The sequence below is a fragment of the Phacochoerus africanus genome, chromosome 4 (genome assembly GCF_016906955.1).
Source record: "Phacochoerus africanus isolate WHEZ1 chromosome 4, ROS_Pafr_v1, whole genome shotgun sequence".
In the NCBI taxonomy this organism is placed as follows: domain Eukaryota; kingdom Metazoa; phylum Chordata; class Mammalia; order Artiodactyla; family Suidae; genus Phacochoerus; species Phacochoerus africanus.
Genome location: NC_062547.1, coordinates 18,064,519 through 18,084,725, shown reverse-complemented (window position 1 = coordinate 18,084,725; position 20,207 = coordinate 18,064,519). Strand labels below are relative to the sequence as shown.

The following is a 20,207-nucleotide window of genomic DNA, read 5'->3' as shown; positions in this document are numbered from 1 at the left end:
ACCTGATGGGCAGGAGTATAACCTGATTTCAGCAGGTTTAACTTCTTCAGTTCTCCAGATCTGAGGTGAGCATGGAGTCTTTTACCGGGATGGTCTACCTACGAAAAAGACTGCCCAACAAGACAGGCCTGGAGTCTATCCTCAGAATCGTAGCCTATGGGAGATGATAGACATGAAACCAGGCATTGCAGTATGCAGAGGGTTAGGAAGGAGCAGGAAGGAGTGGTCCAGAGGGTTATGGGAACAAAAGAGCAAGAGGATTCTGTGAGTCAGTTCTTGTTTGCAAGTTGGCTTTTGGAAAAGGAAGTCTTTTTACTTGCATAACCAAGAGTCCAAGATGTAGCCTTCAGGAACAGCTAGATGCTGGTGTCCAAACCGTGCTGCTTGCAATACGTTGTCATCTCAGCTCTGCCTTCCTCGGTGTTCGCTCATGCTTAGGCAGGCTTTCCCTGAGCACTGGCGAGGCTCACCAGCAGCTTATTTCCAGTGTGCTTAATGCCACCAGAGAAAGTTGTGTGCCTTTTTTCCAAAAGCTTCAGAAAAAGTCCCGAGGAGTTTTCATTGGTCTGGCTTGGGTCATGTGACTGTCCCAGACTCAGTCACCATGGCCAGGGAAAGGGGATCCTTTGGCCAGACTTGCATCTGGGAGTGAAATCACTCTCAGAGTCAGAGGTGGGCTTAGCTCCACTTTACGCATTTGAACTGAGATTAGGGAAGAGCTGGGTCACCATAAGAAAATAAGATGGAACTAGAGACTCTCATACTGAGTGAAGTAAGTCAGAAAGAGAAAGACAAATACCATATGATATCGCTTATATCCAGAATCTAATATAGGGCACAAATGAACCTTTCCACAGAAAAGGAAATCATGGACTTGGAGAATAGACTTGTGGTTGCTGAGGGGGAGAGGGAGGGAGTAGGGTGAATTGGGAGCTTGGGGTTAATGGATGCAGACTATTGCCTTTGGAATGGATTAGCACTGAGATCCTGCTGTGTAGCACTGGGAACAATGTCTAATCACTTATGATGGAGCAGGATAATGTGAGAAAATAGAATGTGTGCATGTATGTGTGACTGGGTCACCATGCTGAATAGTAGAAAAAAAAATTGTATTGGGGGAATAATTTAAAAAATAAATTAAAAAAAAAGAAAAGAAGATGCTGTTGCCAAAAGCGGGGAGGCAAACGCCATGGTCTTTACCACTGGGTTGCCCAGCAGTAGATGGGGCAGGCGTCACTCTGTAACAGTGGCCCAGTTATTAAAGGACATTGAAACAGTGACCCAGTTATTAAAGGACATGAAAAAGGAATGATGGAGTCTTGCAGCCTCCAGAGATGATCCATGGTGCATTAATGGCCACTGACACCGTGGAGAGCCACAGTCAGGCCTCTTCCCATTATAGTCTTGCCAGACTGTCCAAGCCAGTCCCTGGCACCAGCCACCAACATGCAGGACAGAGGGATGCGCCGAACTGCACCATCAGGACACGGTCAAGGAAAGGCGGACTGTAGAGATTAGTACGAGTCACATGGCTTGGGTTTTTCCACAGAAGATCGAAAAGGGAAAGAAATGACAGGAAGTGCATAGAGTAAAAGAAACTTGAAGTTCCCATTGTGGCTCAGCAGGATAAGAACCTGACACTAGTGTCTGTGAGGATGCAGGTTCAAACCCTGGCCTTGCTCAGTGCGTTCAGGATCCGGTGGTGGTGTGGCTGTGGTGTAGACGTCAGATGCAGCTCTGATTGGACCCCAACCCGGCAACTTCCATATGCCACAGGTGTGGCTGTAAAAAGGAAAAAAAAAAAAAAACTAACACATCAAGGCCTTTTAAATGGCCAAGACTAAACTGTAATGCGTAGGGATGCACATTTAGATGAAAAAAAGAAAAATACACTTAAAAATGCAAGGAATCACTCAAAAGATAAAGCGCTTGCTTCCAAATGTGCTTTGCAAAAACGGAAAAACATAAATATTTTTAAATGCAGGCAAGTGGTTATTATAAAAGTTGGGCAAGTGGTCACTTAAGGGGCAGGGACAGGACCCTGACTGGGACGAGCACGTGGATGGGCTTCTGGGGTGGCCGGCAGAGCACTGATTCTTGAACGTTGGTAGTGGTTGCACAGGTGTTTGCCTTAGAATAGTTCATTAAGGGAGTTCCTGTCGTGGCTCAGTGGTTAACGAATCCAACTAGGAAACATGAGGTGGTGAGTTCAATTCCTGACCACACTCGGTGAGTTAAGGATCCGGCATTGCCGTGAATTGTAGTGTAGGTCACAGACGCAGCTGGGATCCTGAGTTGCTGTGGCTCTGGCGTGGACCAGCAGCTATAGCTTCGATTGGACTCCTAGCCTGGGAACCTCCATATGCCGCGGGTGCAGCCCTAGAAAAGACCAAAAAAAGAATCGTTCATTAAGCCACACAGCTGTGTGATTTGTGTATCTGTGCTTCTTTTAAAAATAGAAAGATTTTCTTTCATTGAGTAACTTAAAAAAATAAAAAATTTTCAAAGAGAGGTGGGCAAGGATGTGAGCAAGGAAATATGCCTCATGTCTGTTGCAGGCACTTCACCAGTACCCTAGGGGGTCACCTGCCAGGAGGCAGTCTTTATGTTGAGAGTTGAAGGAAGAGTCAGAATTAACTGAGGAAAGGAAGACAGCATTGTAGTCGGGGCAGCCACATGTGCAAAGGCTCGTGAGAGCATGGTGCCTAAAGAAGAGCAACAGGGGAGGAAGCCAGGCTGACGGGCCACACAGAGTACAGGCTGCTTGCAAGCTGTATTTAGGATTTGGAACTTGAGCCTAAGAACAACAGGAAGCTCAGTGCATGCATCGTCCTCCGGGACAAGCATTTTAAAGCATCCCTCTGCTCCCAGTGTGGAGAATGGGCTAGAGGGGACAAAAATTAATGCAGGGAAGCTGCCGGTCGTCCAGTATAGACACAGTCCTCACCAGAACCAGGTTGGTGGCAATAGGGAGTGGAAAGAAAAGACAGACTGATGAATCTACTTGGACAGTAGGATTGACAGGACCTGGTGAGGGGGGAGTCAAAGGTGATGGCCAGGCTTTTGGCTTAGACAACGAGGTGGATGACAGTGCATTTTCTGAGATGGGGAATGCCAACGGAAGGGTGATTTAAGGAGAGGAGCCTGTTGGAGTTCCCGCTGTGGCCCAGCTGGTGAAGAACCTGACGTAGCATCCATGAGAATACTTAATCCCTAGGAGGGGGGAAATTTCGTTCTCATTTACTAGATAAGCAGCTGAGGGACTAAGTACCTCAAATTAAATAGCAGATTCAGGACAAGAATTTGGGCCTTGTTGTTTGGCTGGTGGCGGTGGTTCCATGAAAAATCCTGTGAAGGAGCGGGATGAGCACGGGGCTCACATCCTGGCTCGCTGGCTTTCTGGTCTGCGACCTTAGGCACGTTCCTTAAGTACCTGGTGCTTCAGGTTTTCCCTCTGAAACATCAGGATCTACCCTTTCCTTGCCTTCTCTTCTGCTGCAGGCCTGGGTTGCCAACTATGAGAGGCCCCGGATGAACGCCAACTCCCTGCTGGCCAGCCCCACTGGCCTCAGCCCCTACCTGCGCTTCGGCTGCCTCTCCTGCCGCCTCTTCTACTACCGCCTGTGGGACCTGTACAAAAAGGTGAGGGGCGGGGAGGGCAGCACACCCCTCCCCGGTTCCAGTCAAGCGGACCGGGGCTTCCAGGCTGGTCAGTCACCCCACAGAGAGGCCTTCCCTCTGGCTTCAGTGTGTGTACTTACTCTCCAGAGAAGGTGAGGAAGAGGCCACATCCAAGAGGTGGCAGAGCCAGGCATGACCCACTGCCATCTAAACAAAATCCAGGTTCTCACGTGGAGAACAGGCAGAACAGCCGACCTCAGGTGACCCCAGAGGTGGCAGATCTACCAGTGGACGGGGACCGGGTGCTCAGAATGGCAGGCAGGGGGAGGCTAGAGCCAGTCCTAAGGGGAGGAGCACAGCAGCCCTCTAAGGGGCTATGTCCAGAGCACTGAGGGGGTGCCTAGGAGCAGCAGTTGCCCATCGGTGATGAGGAAATGACCAGGAAGCCTGAGTGCAGGGCGAGCTATGGACAGCAGGCAGAGAGCCCTCTGCTGCCGCCCCCACCCCGAGGCAGGGAGAGGGCAGCACATCTAGCTCTTCAGATTCATCTATCGTCCTTGCCTCTGTGTATTTTCCTAATCCTTCACAATATCCAGCTTTCGTGGCATGGGCTGCCTTTGCCAGTTTGGTAGATAATCTTGTAATTTTAGGAAAATTAGTATTCTCTTGAAGATCTGATGTCTTAAGTCCCTCATGGCCTCAACTCCAGGCTGTTGGGCATAATTTATTTAACCAAAATCTAGACCGAACATTTTTTATGTCTGCTGATGGCAAATTCCCTTTGACGTTTTAGAAGGTGGAACCCAACAGGGACCCTTCGAGGACAAGGATCGTGACCAGTTTGGGGAGGTTGGGTCCCAGGGCAGAGTCCTGCAGCACTGTCCCTTTCCACTGCCTGACTCTCGGCAGCCCTTCCCCTTTCTCAGAGCACAGCCAGGGCCCAGGGCTTCTGTCTGAGCGTGGACTGTGCTGCTTCTCCTGGGGCCTGGCCCCTCCACGCATCTAGGGCTTCGGAGCCGCCAAGTTCATAGCAGCTCCACCTTCCTTTGTGGGAGTTCCCTGAGTGGCCGGGCACTGAGAGCTGGGCCAGGCTGTGTATCCACGTGCTGTCCCCACCCCCAGGTGAAGCGGAACAGCACCCCCCCGCTCTCCCTGTTTGGGCAACTCCTGTGGCGAGAGTTCTTCTACACGGCAGCCACCAACAACCCCAGGTTTGACCGCATGGAGGGGAACCCCATCTGCATCCAGATCCCCTGGGATCGCAACCCCGAGGCGCTGGCCAAGTGGGCCGAGGGCAAGACAGGCTTCCCTTGGATTGACGCCATCATGACCCAGCTGAGGCAGGAGGGCTGGATCCACCACCTGGCCCGGCACGCCGTGGCCTGCTTCCTCACGCGCGGGGACCTCTGGGTCAGCTGGGAGAGCGGGGTCCGGGTGAGTGCTCTCTCAGCAGGCAGCTGGCCTGTACCCTCTCACCGGCCTGGCCCAGGGTGGCCCCCTTTTGGGCTGAGGGATGGGCTGGGACCCTTGGCTCCAGGAGATCCCCTCCAGATCCTCCTTGGCTTGCCCTCAGCCCTGCTCCACGGGGCGCGTGGTGACTTGGGGAGAACCGTGGCCGAAGTCCCCAAGAAGGCTGATTGTCTCACCTTCCCCACATCTAGGTGTTTGATGAGCTGCTCCTGGATGCAGATTTCAGCGTGAATGCGGGCAGCTGGATGTGGCTGTCCTGCAGTGCTTTCTTCCAACAGTTCTTCCACTGCTACTGCCCGGTGGGCTTTGGCCGCCGCACAGACCCCAGTGGAGACTACATTCGGTAAGAATGCAGACCAGGCTCTCTGGTTTCTGACCACTGTGGCCTCTTCTTAGGATGAGACAGGAGGCTCCCAGTGTGCTTATGGGTTGTCCGGTGTGTGTGTTTCAGGCGATACCTGCCCAAATTGAAAGGGTTCCCCTCTCGATACATCTATGAACCCTGGAATGCTCCAGAGTCAGTGCAGAAGGCAGCCAAGTGCATCATTGGTGTGGACTACCCGCGGCCCATCGTCAACCACGCTGAGACCAGCCGGCTCAACATTGAGCGGATGAAGCAGATTTACCAACAGCTCTCCCGCTACCGGGGACTCTGTAAGGAGCCACTATTCCCAGCACCACCTGCTAGGTCCCCAAAGGGAGTGATGGCACCTACGGGCTCAAGGGGCATGGATGGGGATTCTCAGATACTTGCAAAGGGAGACTGAGCGCTATCTTCCAGGCGGTTAAGCTGACTTGCCTTCCCAGAGCACAGGACACGTGGGCTAGGCTGGACCTGGTCTCTCGGAGCAGTTGTGACCACTGGGAGGAGCTGGAACCTCAGTGTCCCGGCCCAGCAGCCCCTGCCGTGCGCCCTCCACAGTCCCGGGAGATTGCATTCTGATTATCCCCCTGCCTCTTTCCCAGGTCTGCTGGCGTCGGTCCCTTCCTGTGTGGAAGACCTCAGCAACCCAGTGGCAGAGCCCAGCTCAAGCCAGGCTGGGAGCGTGAGCGCTGCAGGTGAGTGCAGCTGGCCTCCTGAGGCCTGCGCCAGTCCCGGGGGGACTGCAGAGCCACCTCCTCTTCGGTCACTGAGGGCTGAGGACGAAGGCCAGGACAAGTCAGGCCTCCACAGAGCTCGTATTCCACCTGGGGAGACAGATGGTAAAGGCCCCGTGCAAGGGCCTGACAGATAACACGTGCTTGGGGGCAAAATCAAATCCAGCGGCCTGACCAAAGAGGGCTGGGGAAGGGGCTTGCTTTATGGCATGCAAGGGACCCACGTAGTGAGCAGAGCCAGCCTCCTAAGAACTGGGGGAAGAACATTCCAGGCAAAGGGAAGAGCAAGAAAAGACCCAGCGATGGCAGTGAGCTTAGCCATTCCAGGCGTGGAAGGAGGGAGGCGGTGGGGCTGCGTGTCCTGAGTGAGGAGCTGCAGTGAGATGAGGACAAACATAGCAGAGTAGCGCCGTGTAGATGCAGTGTCCATAGGGAGGGTTAGGAGTCCATTGTCAGTGCAGGGAGAAGGCACGGTTCATGTTTTAAAAAGTGACTCTGCCTGCTGTGTGAAGGGCACAGGGTGGGCAGGAGTCTCCAAGTCCTGGAAGGCTGGAAAGGAGGTGACTGCATTATCCAGGCAGGAGGTGGCTGCACGGCCAGGTGGTGGCAGGACAGACTTGCCGCATTCTTAACCTCCCCGCTTCCACTCTGGAATGAAGATCACATTCAGACTGGCATGAACTTTAGGGCATTTTCTAATTTGCACAGCCAGGCTGGCTCACCAGTGAGGGTGCTGCTCGGTGCAGCTTTAGGAGGCCAGTAGCAGAGGGAACGCCTCACCTTGAGAGCAAGAACAGCAGGCAAACCAAATCAGTCCCTGGCCTGGAGCCCGTGGGACTTGGGACCCAAAAGCTGGCTCTGCTTCTGGTGGGCCTGGCCGTGATCTTGGATATTTCCAGGCAGTCACTGCTGAAAGGAAGGCCAACGGCAGATCAGAGAAGCAACATGTTGGTGGCATTGAGGCACAGGCCCCCTGCCCACTGAAGAGCTGTTGCTGCACAGTTGAGGGTTAACTTGGCTCAGTGCACAAGTCTGTGTGACACTTTGACCTGCTTCCCTACAGGCCCAAGACCACTGCCCAGTGGCCCAGCATCCCCCAAACGCAAGCTGGAAGCGGCCGAGGAGCCACCTGGAGAAGAACTCAGCAAGCGGGCCAGGGTGGCCGAGCTGCCCCCCACAGAGCTGCTGCCTGGCAGGGATGTCTGAGAGTGAGTGACAGTAGCCGAGAAGCAACTTCAGGAAGGGATGTGGGAGAGAGGTGGGCGTGGGTTCGGGAAACTACTGCCCTGCCAGCTGAAGGTTAAAACCCAGCAAACTAGATTAAAACCTAGTGAAGACCGCATGATTTTTGAAGATTTCAGCTCAAAAATCCTGCCACTTTGGAGTTGCCATTGTGGCTCAGGGGCAACGAACCCAGCTAGTATCCATGAGGGCACAGGTTCGATCCCTGGCCTCCCTCAGTGGGCCGGGAATCTGGCATGCAGTGAGCTGTGGACTGCGTGGCTGTGGCTGTGGCGTAGGCCGGTGGCTGCAGCTCTGACTGGACCCCTAGATTCCATATACTACATATGCGGCCTTGAAAAAAGAAAAAAAAAAATCCTGCCATTTTGACTTCTATACCTTCTGAAACAAAAAGAATTTAAAAGTAAAGCCTTGTTCTTTCTTTGCCAGCTAAGGAAACAGGTTTTGTTTTTTGTTTTTTGTTTTTTTCACTCTTTCTGCCTATCAAAGAATCCCAAATCCAAAAAAAGAAAGCAGAGAGCTGGATATGAAGCTGTGGGAGAAACGGCCCTCTGGCCAGCTGGGGGCGTGGCTCAAGGCCCCGCTGCTACTTCACCCTGCAGGCAGGCCAGCAGAGGGCAGCACTTGCCTTCAGAAGACAGGCTAAGGGGTGTTGGGAGGCTCACTCAGCCCAGCCCCACCTAAGGACCAACCAGTAGACCTTGGCTCCCTATCTCTGTGCCTTTTACAGCCCCGCCTCCATTCACACGTTTCTTGTGGCTTCAGCACTGCACTTGCCTGTCAGTGCTCATCTTCCTTAGAAGCCTCCTGAATATCTCCCCTACCCCCCCCCCCAAAAAAAAAACCCCAAACCTGGCTCCTCCTTTCCCAGAGCAGGAAGGGCCTTTTATGCCTTTCCGGGGAAGATATAAATTACTGTCCCCTTTGAGTAATCATCTCAGGCTGTTTATGTGCCATGTTTGCATTATTAAATCGGAGGGTGATTCTCTCCATGGAGCCCATTGATTCTTTTCCTAAAGCCCTCCTCCACTTCGGGCCAGGCGGGGCCATCTGGTTTGCACGTCTAGACTTGAATGCAAGGTGAGACGGTGAGTTTGTGATGCTTGTGCCCTTTACCCCCCTAGGCTCTTTGTCATAGACATTGCTGATGACAGATTGACGTTATCTTGTTCTGGGAGAACCAGCAACCTTAGATACTACTCTCTTAGTTATCTCTTAACTCTGTGATGCTAAGCAAAGTTCATTCTGTCTTACAAATCTGGAACTTGCCAGGCTGATGATACTCTGACTTTCCGGTGAGAAGATCAAAGGACCGAGAGGTTAAATGTCTGGGTGAAGATTGCTCAGCAAGCTAATGGCATCCAATTCAGCATGAAACTGTTGTCAGCAAGTGTGTGAGGAAAGGGAGCGTAGATGCATAAAATGTGATACGATTCCCATCACCAGGATTTAATAGTCTGCTTGGAAAAAGAAGACAGCCTGTATTTCCTAGACAAACGATACAGACTCTTCCAGTTTATCACAAGACAGTTATTGGTGGGCCGGAGTGATCAGGAAGTACAACACAGACGTTCACCCTCGGGCACCTGAAGATGAATTGAATTGAGGCAGCAAGGAGGGCATTTCAGACAAGAAAACAGCTTAGTGATTTACATGATCTTGTACAGATTACTTAACTGCTGTGAGACTTGGTTTCCTCAGCAAAAATTAGGTTCTTGCTGCAAAGATTAAATGATAAAATGTGTGTGTCAGGAATGTGTGGGGCCGCCAGGCTAGAAACCTGACTACTGTGGCTAAGACTAATGGGGATCCAGTTTTCTTCCTGAACAAGAGGCCCAGAGTTGGGTGTCGCTGGTCTTGATTTGATGGCTTAACAATGTCAGAGCCAGTCTTTCTGAGAGTCTTTTGTTTCATGGCCCCAAGGTGGCTGCCACAGCCTCAGCCATCAATTCCTCGTTCAGAGCAGGAAAGAGGAGGAGTTGCAGAGAGAACGGCATTCATTCATTCAGTAAACTTATATCAAGTGATCACAGTTTGCCAGACACTGTTGCAGGCATTGGGATGTGGTTGTGAACTAGGCCGACAAAGTCCCTTCCTTTTTGGGTGCATCTTAGGAGACAGCCAATAAACAAAGAGAAACGCCGTGTGCCAAGAGACCCTAGATGGTCTGAAGAAAAAATAAAGTGCAGTAAAAAGCTAGAAAGTAATGGTTCGAGCACCGTGGAGGTTGCAGTTTTGTATAATGAGGATTGTCTGCGGATGCCTCTCTTCCTTTTCATCAGAAAAATCAAAGCTTTCCCGGGACACTCCGTCCCCAGCTTCTCACATTGGCCTCCTGAACTAGAACTGAGTCACAGAGCCACCTCCAAGCTGGGAAGTAGGGCCCAGATGGTCAGGAGTGGTTAGACCACTGATTCCCAACCTGAGTGAGCCCCAGAATTCCGCAGAGGATCGGTTCAGGGCCAGGTGGCTGGGCCCGCCCCCAGAGTTCCTGATGCTTTAGGGCTGGGGGAGGACCTGAGCATTTGCGTTTCTAACAAGTTCCCAACAGTTGATGCTGCTGCTGTTCTGAGACTGTACTTTGAGAATCACTGACTTAGACCATTCACGATCTATTGTCTGCTTGAACAAAATCCAGGTTCTGTTAGCCAGGAAGTATGGATACTGGTTGATAACTAACAGTGTCTACATAATATATAGGACACTTAGCCCAGCACCTGCCTTATAAGTTCATAAATAAAATGGTAGTTATTATTGTTTTTATGGCAATTGTTATCGTTATTATTTTAGAAGAACATAGGGTTACAGTCTGATCATGGAGGGTCTGAACGGCAGGCAGATGAGTCTTTGGTGTACTCTCTAGGAACTAAGGAGCCTTTTGGAACAGGAGAGTGAATGATCGAACTGGCATTTTGGGAAGATAACCAAGCGTTGGGCCGGGACCTGGGAGGAAACGGAAGGGGGAGAGCCCGCTGAGAGGCTGTAGCGGTGAGTCCAAGTGGACGTCACACGTGTGCGGAGGTCAGTGCCTGTCTCATGCCTTGTAGTCCAGGACATGTCCATCAGCCTATTGGGATGTTAGCACTGATGGTCAAGGTTTGGCCCCTACTCATGGCTAATTGCTTGGAAGTGCGGGCCGGGAGGTCAGAGGACAGGACAGACACCCCTGTTCTTTGAAAACCCTGAGAAGAGGATGCGTGTGTGTTCACTGTAGGCTGCTGGTGGCACCGGGGCCTAAAGATGTTCAGCATCCTTATCAGTAAGACAGTGGTAATAGCATCTTGCCACCTGCCCTACCCAGCGCGCACACACTTTGGGGAAGGAAGTGAAAAGCCTTTGAATAAGTGTACTGCACCATGCAGATGAAATCATGTTACCATTTTGCATATGCTCCTTGGGGCATCTCTGATTGTGGTGTTGTTACTTCTGTCAGAGCCAGCACCCTGGGCTGGCTGGACCACAGAGCGGTGGCCCTGGGTCCTGAGTTGATGCAATCTTACTGCCCCTTCTCAGCTCTCCTGTCAGTTTTAGTTGTGTGATTTGGGGCAGGATTCATAACCTTTCTGAGATGCTTTAGCTGTAAGGTGTGAATAATCGCTCCATCCTGGACCTTTTGAGGCCCTGTTTATTTCCGACCTCTATAGTTTTGTGATGCTGTTATTTCATGATGCCTCAGGCCTGGGCCAGACAATGATTTAAACTGATTTTGTGGGGAAAACACATCCTGATATCAGTAGGTCCCATGCTTACTTCAAACCCACATCAGTATCTGTTTTGCATTTGGTTTTATTGTACAGTGTTCACTACACTGAAAAATAAGCCAGCCCCAAATAGCTGTCGTTTCAGCTGCTTCCCATAATCCCCAAAGCTGCTGACTGCTCCGGATTCCATCAGCCTCGAATTGTGCAGATTTTTCTTATTGGTCCAATTATTTTAGCAGTTCCCGTGATCCATTTGCCCTTCTGCTGGTACATAGTGTTCTGTTGAGAGAAGTCTGTTGAATGCAAATGTTCACGGCCAAGGATCACCTCTTCCCCTCCTTTGCCCAAAGTTCACCAGAACTTGCGTAGCCCTGGGGCTTTCCTGAGGAAAACCTGACTTCTGGAACCCCTTCATTGGCGTTTTGGCATGTTTCCATGTACCCTTCCTCATGCAAAGTGTGTGTGATGGCATGGGCGGTCTGTAACTGGAAGCAGGGGCCCGTCCTGCCTCTTCTGCCCAGGAGCCGGTGCACACGGTTTCCCCACCTCTCTGGCTCCTGAACCGAGAAGCTGGGACCTGGTGTCCCCTGGCACTCACTGAGTAGCTTTCCCGATGGACGTCCCCTCCCCTTGGCTGTAGGATTTGCATGGTGCAGGAAGGCCAAGCGTGTGGTTGATGTGAGGAATGAGACTGAGCTGAAAGCCCAGCTCTGTACCCCATCCAGCTGCCCCTCTGCCCTTCCCTACTCTTTTTTTTTTTTTTTTGTCTTTTTGCTATTTCTTGGGCCGCTCCCACGGCATATGGAGGTTTCCAGGCTAGGGGTCCAATCGGAGCTGTAGCCACCGGCCTACGCCAGAGCCACAGCAACGTGGGATCCGAGCCGCGTCTGCAACCTACACCACAGCTCACGGCAACGCCAGATCCTTAACCCACTGAGCAAGGGCAGGGATGGAACCCGCAACCTCATGGTTCCTAGTCGGATTCGTTAACCACTGCGCCACGACGGGAACTCCCCTTCTCTACTCTTAACTTGGGAGTGCATAGCAAACCCTCTGCCCCCTCAAGCCCTTGGATGCTGTGTCTCACCCCATGTGGAAGCAAGGAGTGACCTCAGAGACCTGGTTACAGGCTCCAAAGTTTCTCCCAGACCTTTAGGTGTCATGGGCCCCTCTGCTAACTTGGGCTCATGCCGGCACAGCGTCCACCCACTCCGCCTGGGCTCGGAGCCGGGGAAGGGTGGACGCGAAGATTTGGGTTTCTCGTTAGCATCCCGCGGGCAGGGGGGGATGTGAGGGCACAGCTACCCAGGGGCCCATCCGAACTGACATTGGCACACTGAGGGAGGCAGTCTCATTAACTTATTTCACGTTCTAGCCACTTCTGTTTCTTGTTTTAATGACCAGTTAAAAGAGTTGGACAGTCATGAGATTGATTTTTTTTTTAAGTGCATGTTTTATGAGTTGATTTTTTTCCCTGAATGTCTCTCCCCTAGCTGTTCTTCCCTTTCTGCTGTCATGTGCTGCTGTCATCATTTTCCTGCAGGGCCTCGTTTGATTTCCCCAGCCCTCTTTTTCTGCAGATCATGCCCTAGCTTGAAAACAAGAGCACAGGGACCATCTAATTATCTGCTGATCAAGCAGCTTGAGTAACTAGTTGAACAGGCCTTTGACTAGCTTTGTGGACAAGGATAAGCTCATTCTTCCAACTCTTGGTTTTCTGTTTGGGTTTTTGAACCCATCGTAAGGGGTCATGGGTCACTGGGGCTTATCTGAGCCCAAGTCACTGTGAGCTCCCTTCACGAGTCTGCCCCACAGCTAAACCACGCCCAAGTTGGCATAGGTCTGAAAGAATTGTTGTTATTATAGCCACCTGACTGTACCTCCCCCCCTTATCTTCTAAGCTGGGCACTGGTTCTTAAACCCTGTTTGGGTTACCCATGCTTTGAAGGGTCTGATGGAAGGATGGAGCCTCTCCCCAGAAAATAGCACCTATTCACCCACGTAGACAAGTGTACACTGAACTTGGGGGTCTTGGTGGGCTGCCCCTTATGCCTATCCTTGGACCCCTTACAGATGCACGAACCCCAGAGGAAGAGCCCTCGTTTCAAGGAAGCTTCAAGTACGCTTTCTCTTCTCGCATCTCTGAAGGTGGAGAGACACAAGCAATAGGGTCACGGGTAGGAGGGCATCCTGTGCATACTCTCCAACCCTGAGAGTTTCAGTTTCAGAAGAGTAGTCATCGCTTTGGTTTAACAGCAGGGGCCGTAGAGAGACCTGTGTAGAAAGTATATCACGGGGAGTTCCTCTAGTGGCTTAGCAGTTAAGAAGCCAGCATAGTGTCCGGGAGGCAGGTTTGATACTTGGCCTCTCTCAGTAGTTTAGCAGTCCGGCGTTGCCATGAGCTGTGGCATAGTTTGCAGATGCGGCTCAGATCTGGTGTGATTGTGGCTGTGACCTAGGCCAGCAGCTGCAGCTCCAATTTGATCCCTAGCCTGGGAACTTTCATATGCCTCAGGGGTGGCCTTAAAAAGAAAAATCAAAAATAAAAATAAAGTGTATATTATAATCAGAATATCCCAATAGACATGTACTTTAGTTACAAATGTACTTACTTGTAGTGGAAGAATATGACTAGGTTATTATAGTTCAAGCTTAAAGGGGAAAATTATTGAATAATATTCTAAAAAGATAGTACTGACCCTTATAAACCACTACTGCGTTTGCTCTTGATTATTCCCAACTTCTAGATAAATCATTGTCACCCAGGTAAAATCTTCTTCGATTTGAAATTTATCTGAAAAAGGTTGCATGCATCAGAAGACTGATTTGGTTGGGGTTTTTTTGTTTTGTTTTTTGCTTTTTAGGGCCGCGCCTGTGGCATATGGAAGTTCCCAGGCTAAGGGTCAAATTGGAGCTGCAGCCGCCGGCCTACACTACAGCCACAGCAACCTGGGATCCAAGCTGTGCCTGCGACCTACTCCACAGCTCACAGCAATGCCAGATCCTCAACACACTGAGCAAGGCCAGGGATTGAACCTGCATCCCTTTGGATACTAGTTGGATTCGTTTCCGCAGAGCCTCAGCAGGAGCCCCAGGAGATGATTTGGAATCGCTGACTCCAATGCCTTTGCAAGCATTTTCCCTTCTCTTTTAATACACGAACTTCTGCTTATGTTGCTTAGATATTAGTCTTCATGCTACCCTGTTGAATTTCTTCTTTTTATATTCTCTAAAGTCTTAATGAGCAATACTAGAAAACATAGTACTTAGTGGTAAAAATACAGGCTTTGGAATCAGGCAGACCTGGGTTTCCTGTCTTGGCGCTGCCACTTCTGGATGCTGTATTTTTGGGCAACTCATCCTCTCTGGCTTCCGTTTTCTGACCTGTGAAAATGGCCGTCATCTTGTCAGGGGTAACGGCAGCACAAGCCTCCTTAGTTTGTTTGGGCTCTCCTAACAAAGTGCCGCAGACTGGGTGACTTAAACAACAGAAATTTATTCTCTCACAGTTCTGGAGGCTGAGGTCTGAGATGGAGTTGACGGCGGGGGTGGTTTCTTCTGAGGCCTCTCTCCTTGGCTTGGAGGCTGCTGCCGGCTCCGTGCATCTTCCTGTGGTCTGACCTCCATGTGTCTGTGTCCTAATCTTGTCTTATAAGGACACCAGTCATTTGGGATCAGGGCCCATCCTAAGCACCTCATTTAACGTAATTACCTCTATAAGGACCTTAACCTTCAAAAACAGTCACATTGTGAAGGGGTTGGGAGTTCAGCATGTGGATCTGGGGAGGGGGGGGGCACAGTTCATCGATCACACAAGTGGGTGGTGCCTGCCTCACAGGAGGCTTGGGAGCCTTCTTGTTAGCATCTGCCTCACCACCGTTTGAACGGTACAGACTTTGAAGGGAGCCCTGCGTGTCTCTTTATATTCTCACACTCGACCTATTTAAAGAGGCAGCCCAGCCTGTTTATGTTGTGATGGGCTTACCCTGTCCTCTGTTACAGGCGTGAGGCTATTTCTTCCCTCTGCCCCAGATTCAGGATGTTATAAATCTTTAAAATGAGTCATCCCTGTGTCTCCTTTCCCCCTGCCCTCAGTCTTCTAGCACAGTACCAAGGATGTTTTAATCTCTCCGTGGAGATTTGCTCCCTGCTGATCCCAAACCCAGTTGTTGCCTTCATCTTCAAAATGACTGGTCCCGGCAGGCTTCTTTTCCAGCCAGTGTTTTTTTTTTTTTTTTTTTTTTTCTGATTCTCCACCTCTGGCAGCAGCCACTGTGCCTTGATTCAGAAACTGCTGTTGTCATGTCTGAGCGAGTGTCACCCAGGGCCTCAGGAGAGTGTCCGTGGCCTTCTCCTCCTCCCCCTCTGCTGTCCTCAGGCCTGGGGCAGAGGAGGCCCAGAAGCTTTGCAGTGGAGAGCTTGTCCTGTGTCAGCTTCTCAGAGGGCCGGTGTTCAGGCGCTGCTGGCATCCCAGCACAGCCTCGTCCCCAGGTACTGTGGCCCGTTTGGTTCACTCTGGGCCCTTCCTGGTTCCCCAGAGAAGCAGCCAGAGGAGCCGTGTCCCTGGGCACCCGAGCAGCCTCCTGAACGCTCCTTTGTGCCCTTGTTTTTCTCTTTCAGCTGCAGTGCCGTGGCTCCGTGAGCAAAGCCTGGGTGCCCGAGCAGCCACCGTGGCAGCAGCGTGCAACCTGCAGAACAGCCGATCACCTGCAGAGATGGAGCGAACATGTGTGCGTGTGTGTGCGCGTGTGCAGAGGAAGGAGTGGCCTGCCTGTTTGCGTGTGCATGCATCTGTTTTCACTCTTGTGATTCTGAACTGCTGACTGGGCTGGAGGAGAACCTGTAGCAGCTTCACCTCAGCCTCCGGACACCAGGCTAGAGGTCACGGCAATGACCTTCACCCCAGACCTGTCCCTGTGAGCTAGCTGCCTTGTCTGAATAGAGGAGTGATAGGATCCTAGCTGGGATTCTGGCATCTGCCCCCAACCCCAGCCCTTCCTCCCTCCGTCCTCGCGTCAGACTCGGGAGCAAGGGGGAGCATTGCTGGCTCTTGCCCAGAGTGAGGGATTCAAGAGGCAGCTAGAGTCTTGCTGAGTTCCTGCCTTATGACCCCAGAGGCTAGGCAGCCTGGAGAGGACACGTGCTGTCCAGACATAGTCACCTGGCCTGGCTTCATTTGAAAATCCCCTGCCCCTGGATTCTCCAGACTCTTCGTTGGGCATCTGGGACTGAGCACGAGGGGGGAGACAGATGAGAAAACTTTGTACCGTCGTAGGGAAGTGCAGCCAGGCACCTGACTGGAGCCTTTATGAGCAGTCCTCCAGGGAACAGCTGAGAAGTTCTCCCTTTGGGGCTGAAAACCTGCGGTTAGGAGCAAAATCCCAGCCCTCGCTGTTTTTTCCTGGAAGCTGAGAGCCAGCCTCAGAGCAGACGGTGGGAGGCTCAATGCCTCCACCAGGAGGAGGCCGGGTTCCTGGTGGTAGAAAGCCCGCTGGTTCCTCTGGCCACGCCCATGGCACCTCAGTGCTGCCACTGAGGTCAGCTGACACCCAGCCAGGGAAGCCATCCCCGTTTGCACTCTGCAGGCTTCCACGGCCTGCCCATAGCTGGTGGGCATCCAGGCTGCCGTGTCAGCTCTCCCAGTAGCTGGACGTCAAGGCTCCAGGCAGCTGGACTGCCAGGGACAGTTAGGAGAGGTCCACACCCAGCACAGCAGTTTCCCGAAGCAGCCGGTGGGAGGTTTGACCCAGAGAAGCCAGGAGCCTTGAACTCCAGGGGTGGCCTGTGCAGAGGACACCACGAGGAGGCGGACTATGCGGTCAGCTGGAGCAAGTCTTCCTTCTGCCCGTGGCCTGTGCTTGAGCCACAGCGAGTGTGCGTGTGTGTGTGGGTGTGTGTGGGCATGCACACCCATGCGGGGTGTGTGCGTAGCTGAGAGGCCAATTCCTCTTTGGATTTTTGTCCTCGTACACATGACATTAAGCTGGCCTCTGGGCCTTCTCCTCTCTACCTCCCCTGCGACCTTTCCTAACATCATAGCTGTTCATTCCCGTGGCCCCAGCCCTTCACCGTCCTCTGTCCCGGGACCAAAACCCCGCAGTCAGGCCCTGTCCCCTACATCTGTCCAGCACATTGACAGGCTTCTTCCTGAGATGTCCCCAGGCTTTCTCAGCCAGAGAGCTGCCTTTAGAGTCCAACCTTTGTATGTGTGTCACCCTCACTAGAAATGTCGCATCATCGTGTGGGGGGAACGGGGCCCAGGTGGTGGTTTGTTTCTGCAGCATTGGGTTGGGGGCTTCCCTGTTCCCTTAGCCCCAGCCAGGAGGAAAGGAGACCCGGGGGCTGTTGCCAGAAGGGGAGTAGGGCAGGTCTGAGAAATGGAGAGCGCCGGGGGCTTGGGCCAGAGTCACTGTTTATTCAGCAGCACCTGCACTTGTCGGGATGATTCCCTTTTTGTGCCTGTTTGACGATGGTTCTCTTCCCTAAGGTCCACATTGGCAGGACCACCTCCCCCCCACTTCTCCACCATCCCAGGCACACTGGCCCATTCCCAGTGGACCGGAGTGGGCCACTCCCCCAGCCGGGAGGGGCGGGATGAGGAGAGGGTGCCCCCAGTGGCCCGGAGCTCCGTGACAGTGTCATGCCTCCCCTGCTCCTGGCCAAGGCGTCCCTGGGGGCTGCCGCAGCACATGCCCCAAATCCTAACCCAAGGGCTGGCATGGGCAGGAGATGGTTGCAGGCCAAATGCACTTTATACAGAGATTTTTCTGTTTCTGGGAAGGTGTGTTTCTCCCACAGTTTGTGAATATTCACATGTTTCATAAATGTCTGATTTGTCTGAGCAAAATTGTGATGGTGTCAATTTTGTGGGCGGTCCAGGGACTGGGAGGCAGTAGCGCTTAGCCTGAGTGAAGCCATAGGCCGGAACCAGGAGCCCCTCCCCCGTCCTTGGAGGTGGCAGGGGGAGGGGTGGGAGACGGAGAAAAGGGGAGCTTCCTAGGTAAGCAACTGGAGCAGAATAAAGCGTGGTCAGAGTTGGGGGTCAGTCTGCCAGAATGGTGTAGGGCATGCCAGGCCCGGGACGAGGCTCTGAGGGCTGTCCTGCGGTGAACCCACGCCGCCTCCCCTGCCCCCAGCTCACTTAAAACCCCAGGCTGGGTTCTGTCAGTGGTAGGGCCCTCTTCAGGCCATTCTTTACCTCGGCTCAGCCACGCAGGTGCAGCTGCTCGGTGTAGGGTCAGATCCGCCCACAGCCAAGCCCAGAGACTGGATACTGACTTTGTCTCATGCCATCTGGCCAGAGGGGCCCCTCTCTGCAGTGTGCATGGGCTTTCCCGTGAGGCTTTCTGGCCTTGGACCACTGGACTTGAGAGCTTTGTTAGCCCAAATTCCTGTGAGGAAGGGTTCAGGCCAGCCAAGATTATCAGAAGCCGCTTTGCACAAAGTGAGAAAGGGGAAAAGGAGGAACCTGACTCTGGGGCTCATCCCATTCCGCGCTCTGCTTCTGATGGCCCCCTTCCCACTTAGACCCTTCTCTTGGCTTCTCTCTAGTATGGCTTTGGTTTGACTTGGAGAGCTAAAATACCTTTGTTCTTGAGCAAAAGATTCTGAAAAACAGAGTTCTTCTCCACACACACACACGCACCCGACCTGAGGAGGCTCCCTAGTAGAGACAAGCACATACTCCAAGGAACAATAACAATTATCAGCCACTGTGTCAGAACTGCTTTCCGGGGAGGAAAAGCTAGCACCTTAGCAAGTGGTTACTGTTTAGGTCTGATGAAAGAAGCCTGAGCCCAGATAGAAAGGGGGCAGGGAGAAGAGAGGCATCCAAGCCCTTCTCGAGGCTTCTTCAAGGCTCTAGGTATTGGGATGTTCTCAGAGCTGGAGCTCGGGGGTTGTTTACTGCAGAGCAGGTGCCTGCAGTCCGTTCTGGGTGCTACAGTGCAGGGTAAGGGTGGCAGAAACAGTGGGCAGTCTACATTTGCAAATAGGATTCCACAAGCTGTGGAACAGTTTGCTCTGCCCCTTCAGGACAGGATCTCCGAGTACTCCCAGCGGGGCCAGACAAGCCAGGTTTTGGCCAGAGGTTCTATGACCCACCAAGTCTGGGGGCCTAGCTGTGGCCAGCAGTGGAGTATCCAGAAGTCCACGCTCCATGAAAACCTCACAGGTATAGTCCTCTGAGGGGAGAGACAACCAGGAGGAACCACAGCCCAAACTTAGCAGGGGCAGAGGTCCTGGAGGGAGCAGAAAAGCCACCCCAAAAATCCCAAGAAGTCAATCATGGAGACAGGAGGGAAGGCCCTAAGTCTTAGAATGTGAGAAGCCTGCTATGGGGTGTCAGGGTGCATAAGAGGGGGTACTCTGCAGGAAGAGCAGTTGAGGTGCTAAGGGAGAAGAGGGAGAAATCAGGAAAATCCTGATATGAGGGAGGAGAAGTTGAGAGGCAGAAGCCAAAAGAAAGGGTTCAGTTCACCCCTAGAGGTGTTTGGGGGCTGAAGGGGGACTTGAGTCAATCTTTAGAGAGGAGACCCTCTGGGGAGAGTCTTTGGGAGGAAGAGTCCCCTCAAGTTAAGGGGACAGGTTGGGGTGAGAGCTGGATCCCAGCAGGAGGTGAACATTCCCAGTCTCCAGTGACAGCATATTTGTATTACACTTCATCCTCAGGACTGAAAGAGGGACCATCATTGTCCCCATTTCACAAATGAGAAAAACCAGAGCTTAGGACCACTGTTAATAATGCAAGGCCACACCGTCTATTCACTTGGAGAGCCAGGCTGTGACTTCACACCACCTGACTCCAAGTCTGCTCTAGGAGCCAGCTCCCAACACCCACTTGCCTCTCTCTGCCGTCCTCCGCGACCCTCTTCCTTGACTACCTTCTGTGTCTGCAGCCAGGGGGTCAACTAGGACCCTAGGCACCAATGTCCCGCCATTAGTTACCCCATACTTGTGCCCTATGCCCACCCCAAGAGGCAGAGCCCATGCAGGCAAAGGGCTTCGCCGGAAGGGGAAGTAGACCGAGGCGTTGGTGGAGGATCTAGGGCGGGGCTGGGCCAGGCCCAGCCTGGG

The 20,207-nt window shown here is 52.4% G+C and overlaps 1 protein-coding gene across 3 annotated transcripts in view; it reads left to right on the top strand.

The window, feature by feature from the left end:
- The window catches only part of CRY2 (cryptochrome circadian regulator 2), a 32,972-nt gene extending 14,993 nt beyond the window's left edge, over positions 1-17,979 (top strand). For 2 of the 3 annotated variants that reach the window (XM_047775911.1, XM_047775913.1), the window contains 7 exons: positions 3,502-3,642; positions 4,744-5,055; positions 5,283-5,434; positions 5,543-5,745; positions 6,058-6,150; positions 7,253-7,397; positions 15,753-17,979. In XM_047775911.1, the coding sequence (XP_047631867.1) occupies positions 3,502-3,642; positions 4,744-5,055; positions 5,283-5,434; positions 5,543-5,745; positions 6,058-6,150; positions 7,253-7,395 (1,044 nt within the window). In that variant the 3' untranslated portion in view covers positions 7,396-7,397; positions 15,753-17,979. Of the gene's footprint in view, positions 1-3,501; positions 3,643-4,743; positions 5,056-5,282; positions 5,435-5,542; positions 5,746-6,057; positions 6,151-7,252; positions 7,398-10,294; positions 11,873-15,752 lie in introns of those variants that run through there. The other variant, XM_047775912.1, reaches the window with a different exon arrangement.
- The last annotated feature ends 2,228 nt before the right edge of the window (positions 17,980-20,207 follow it).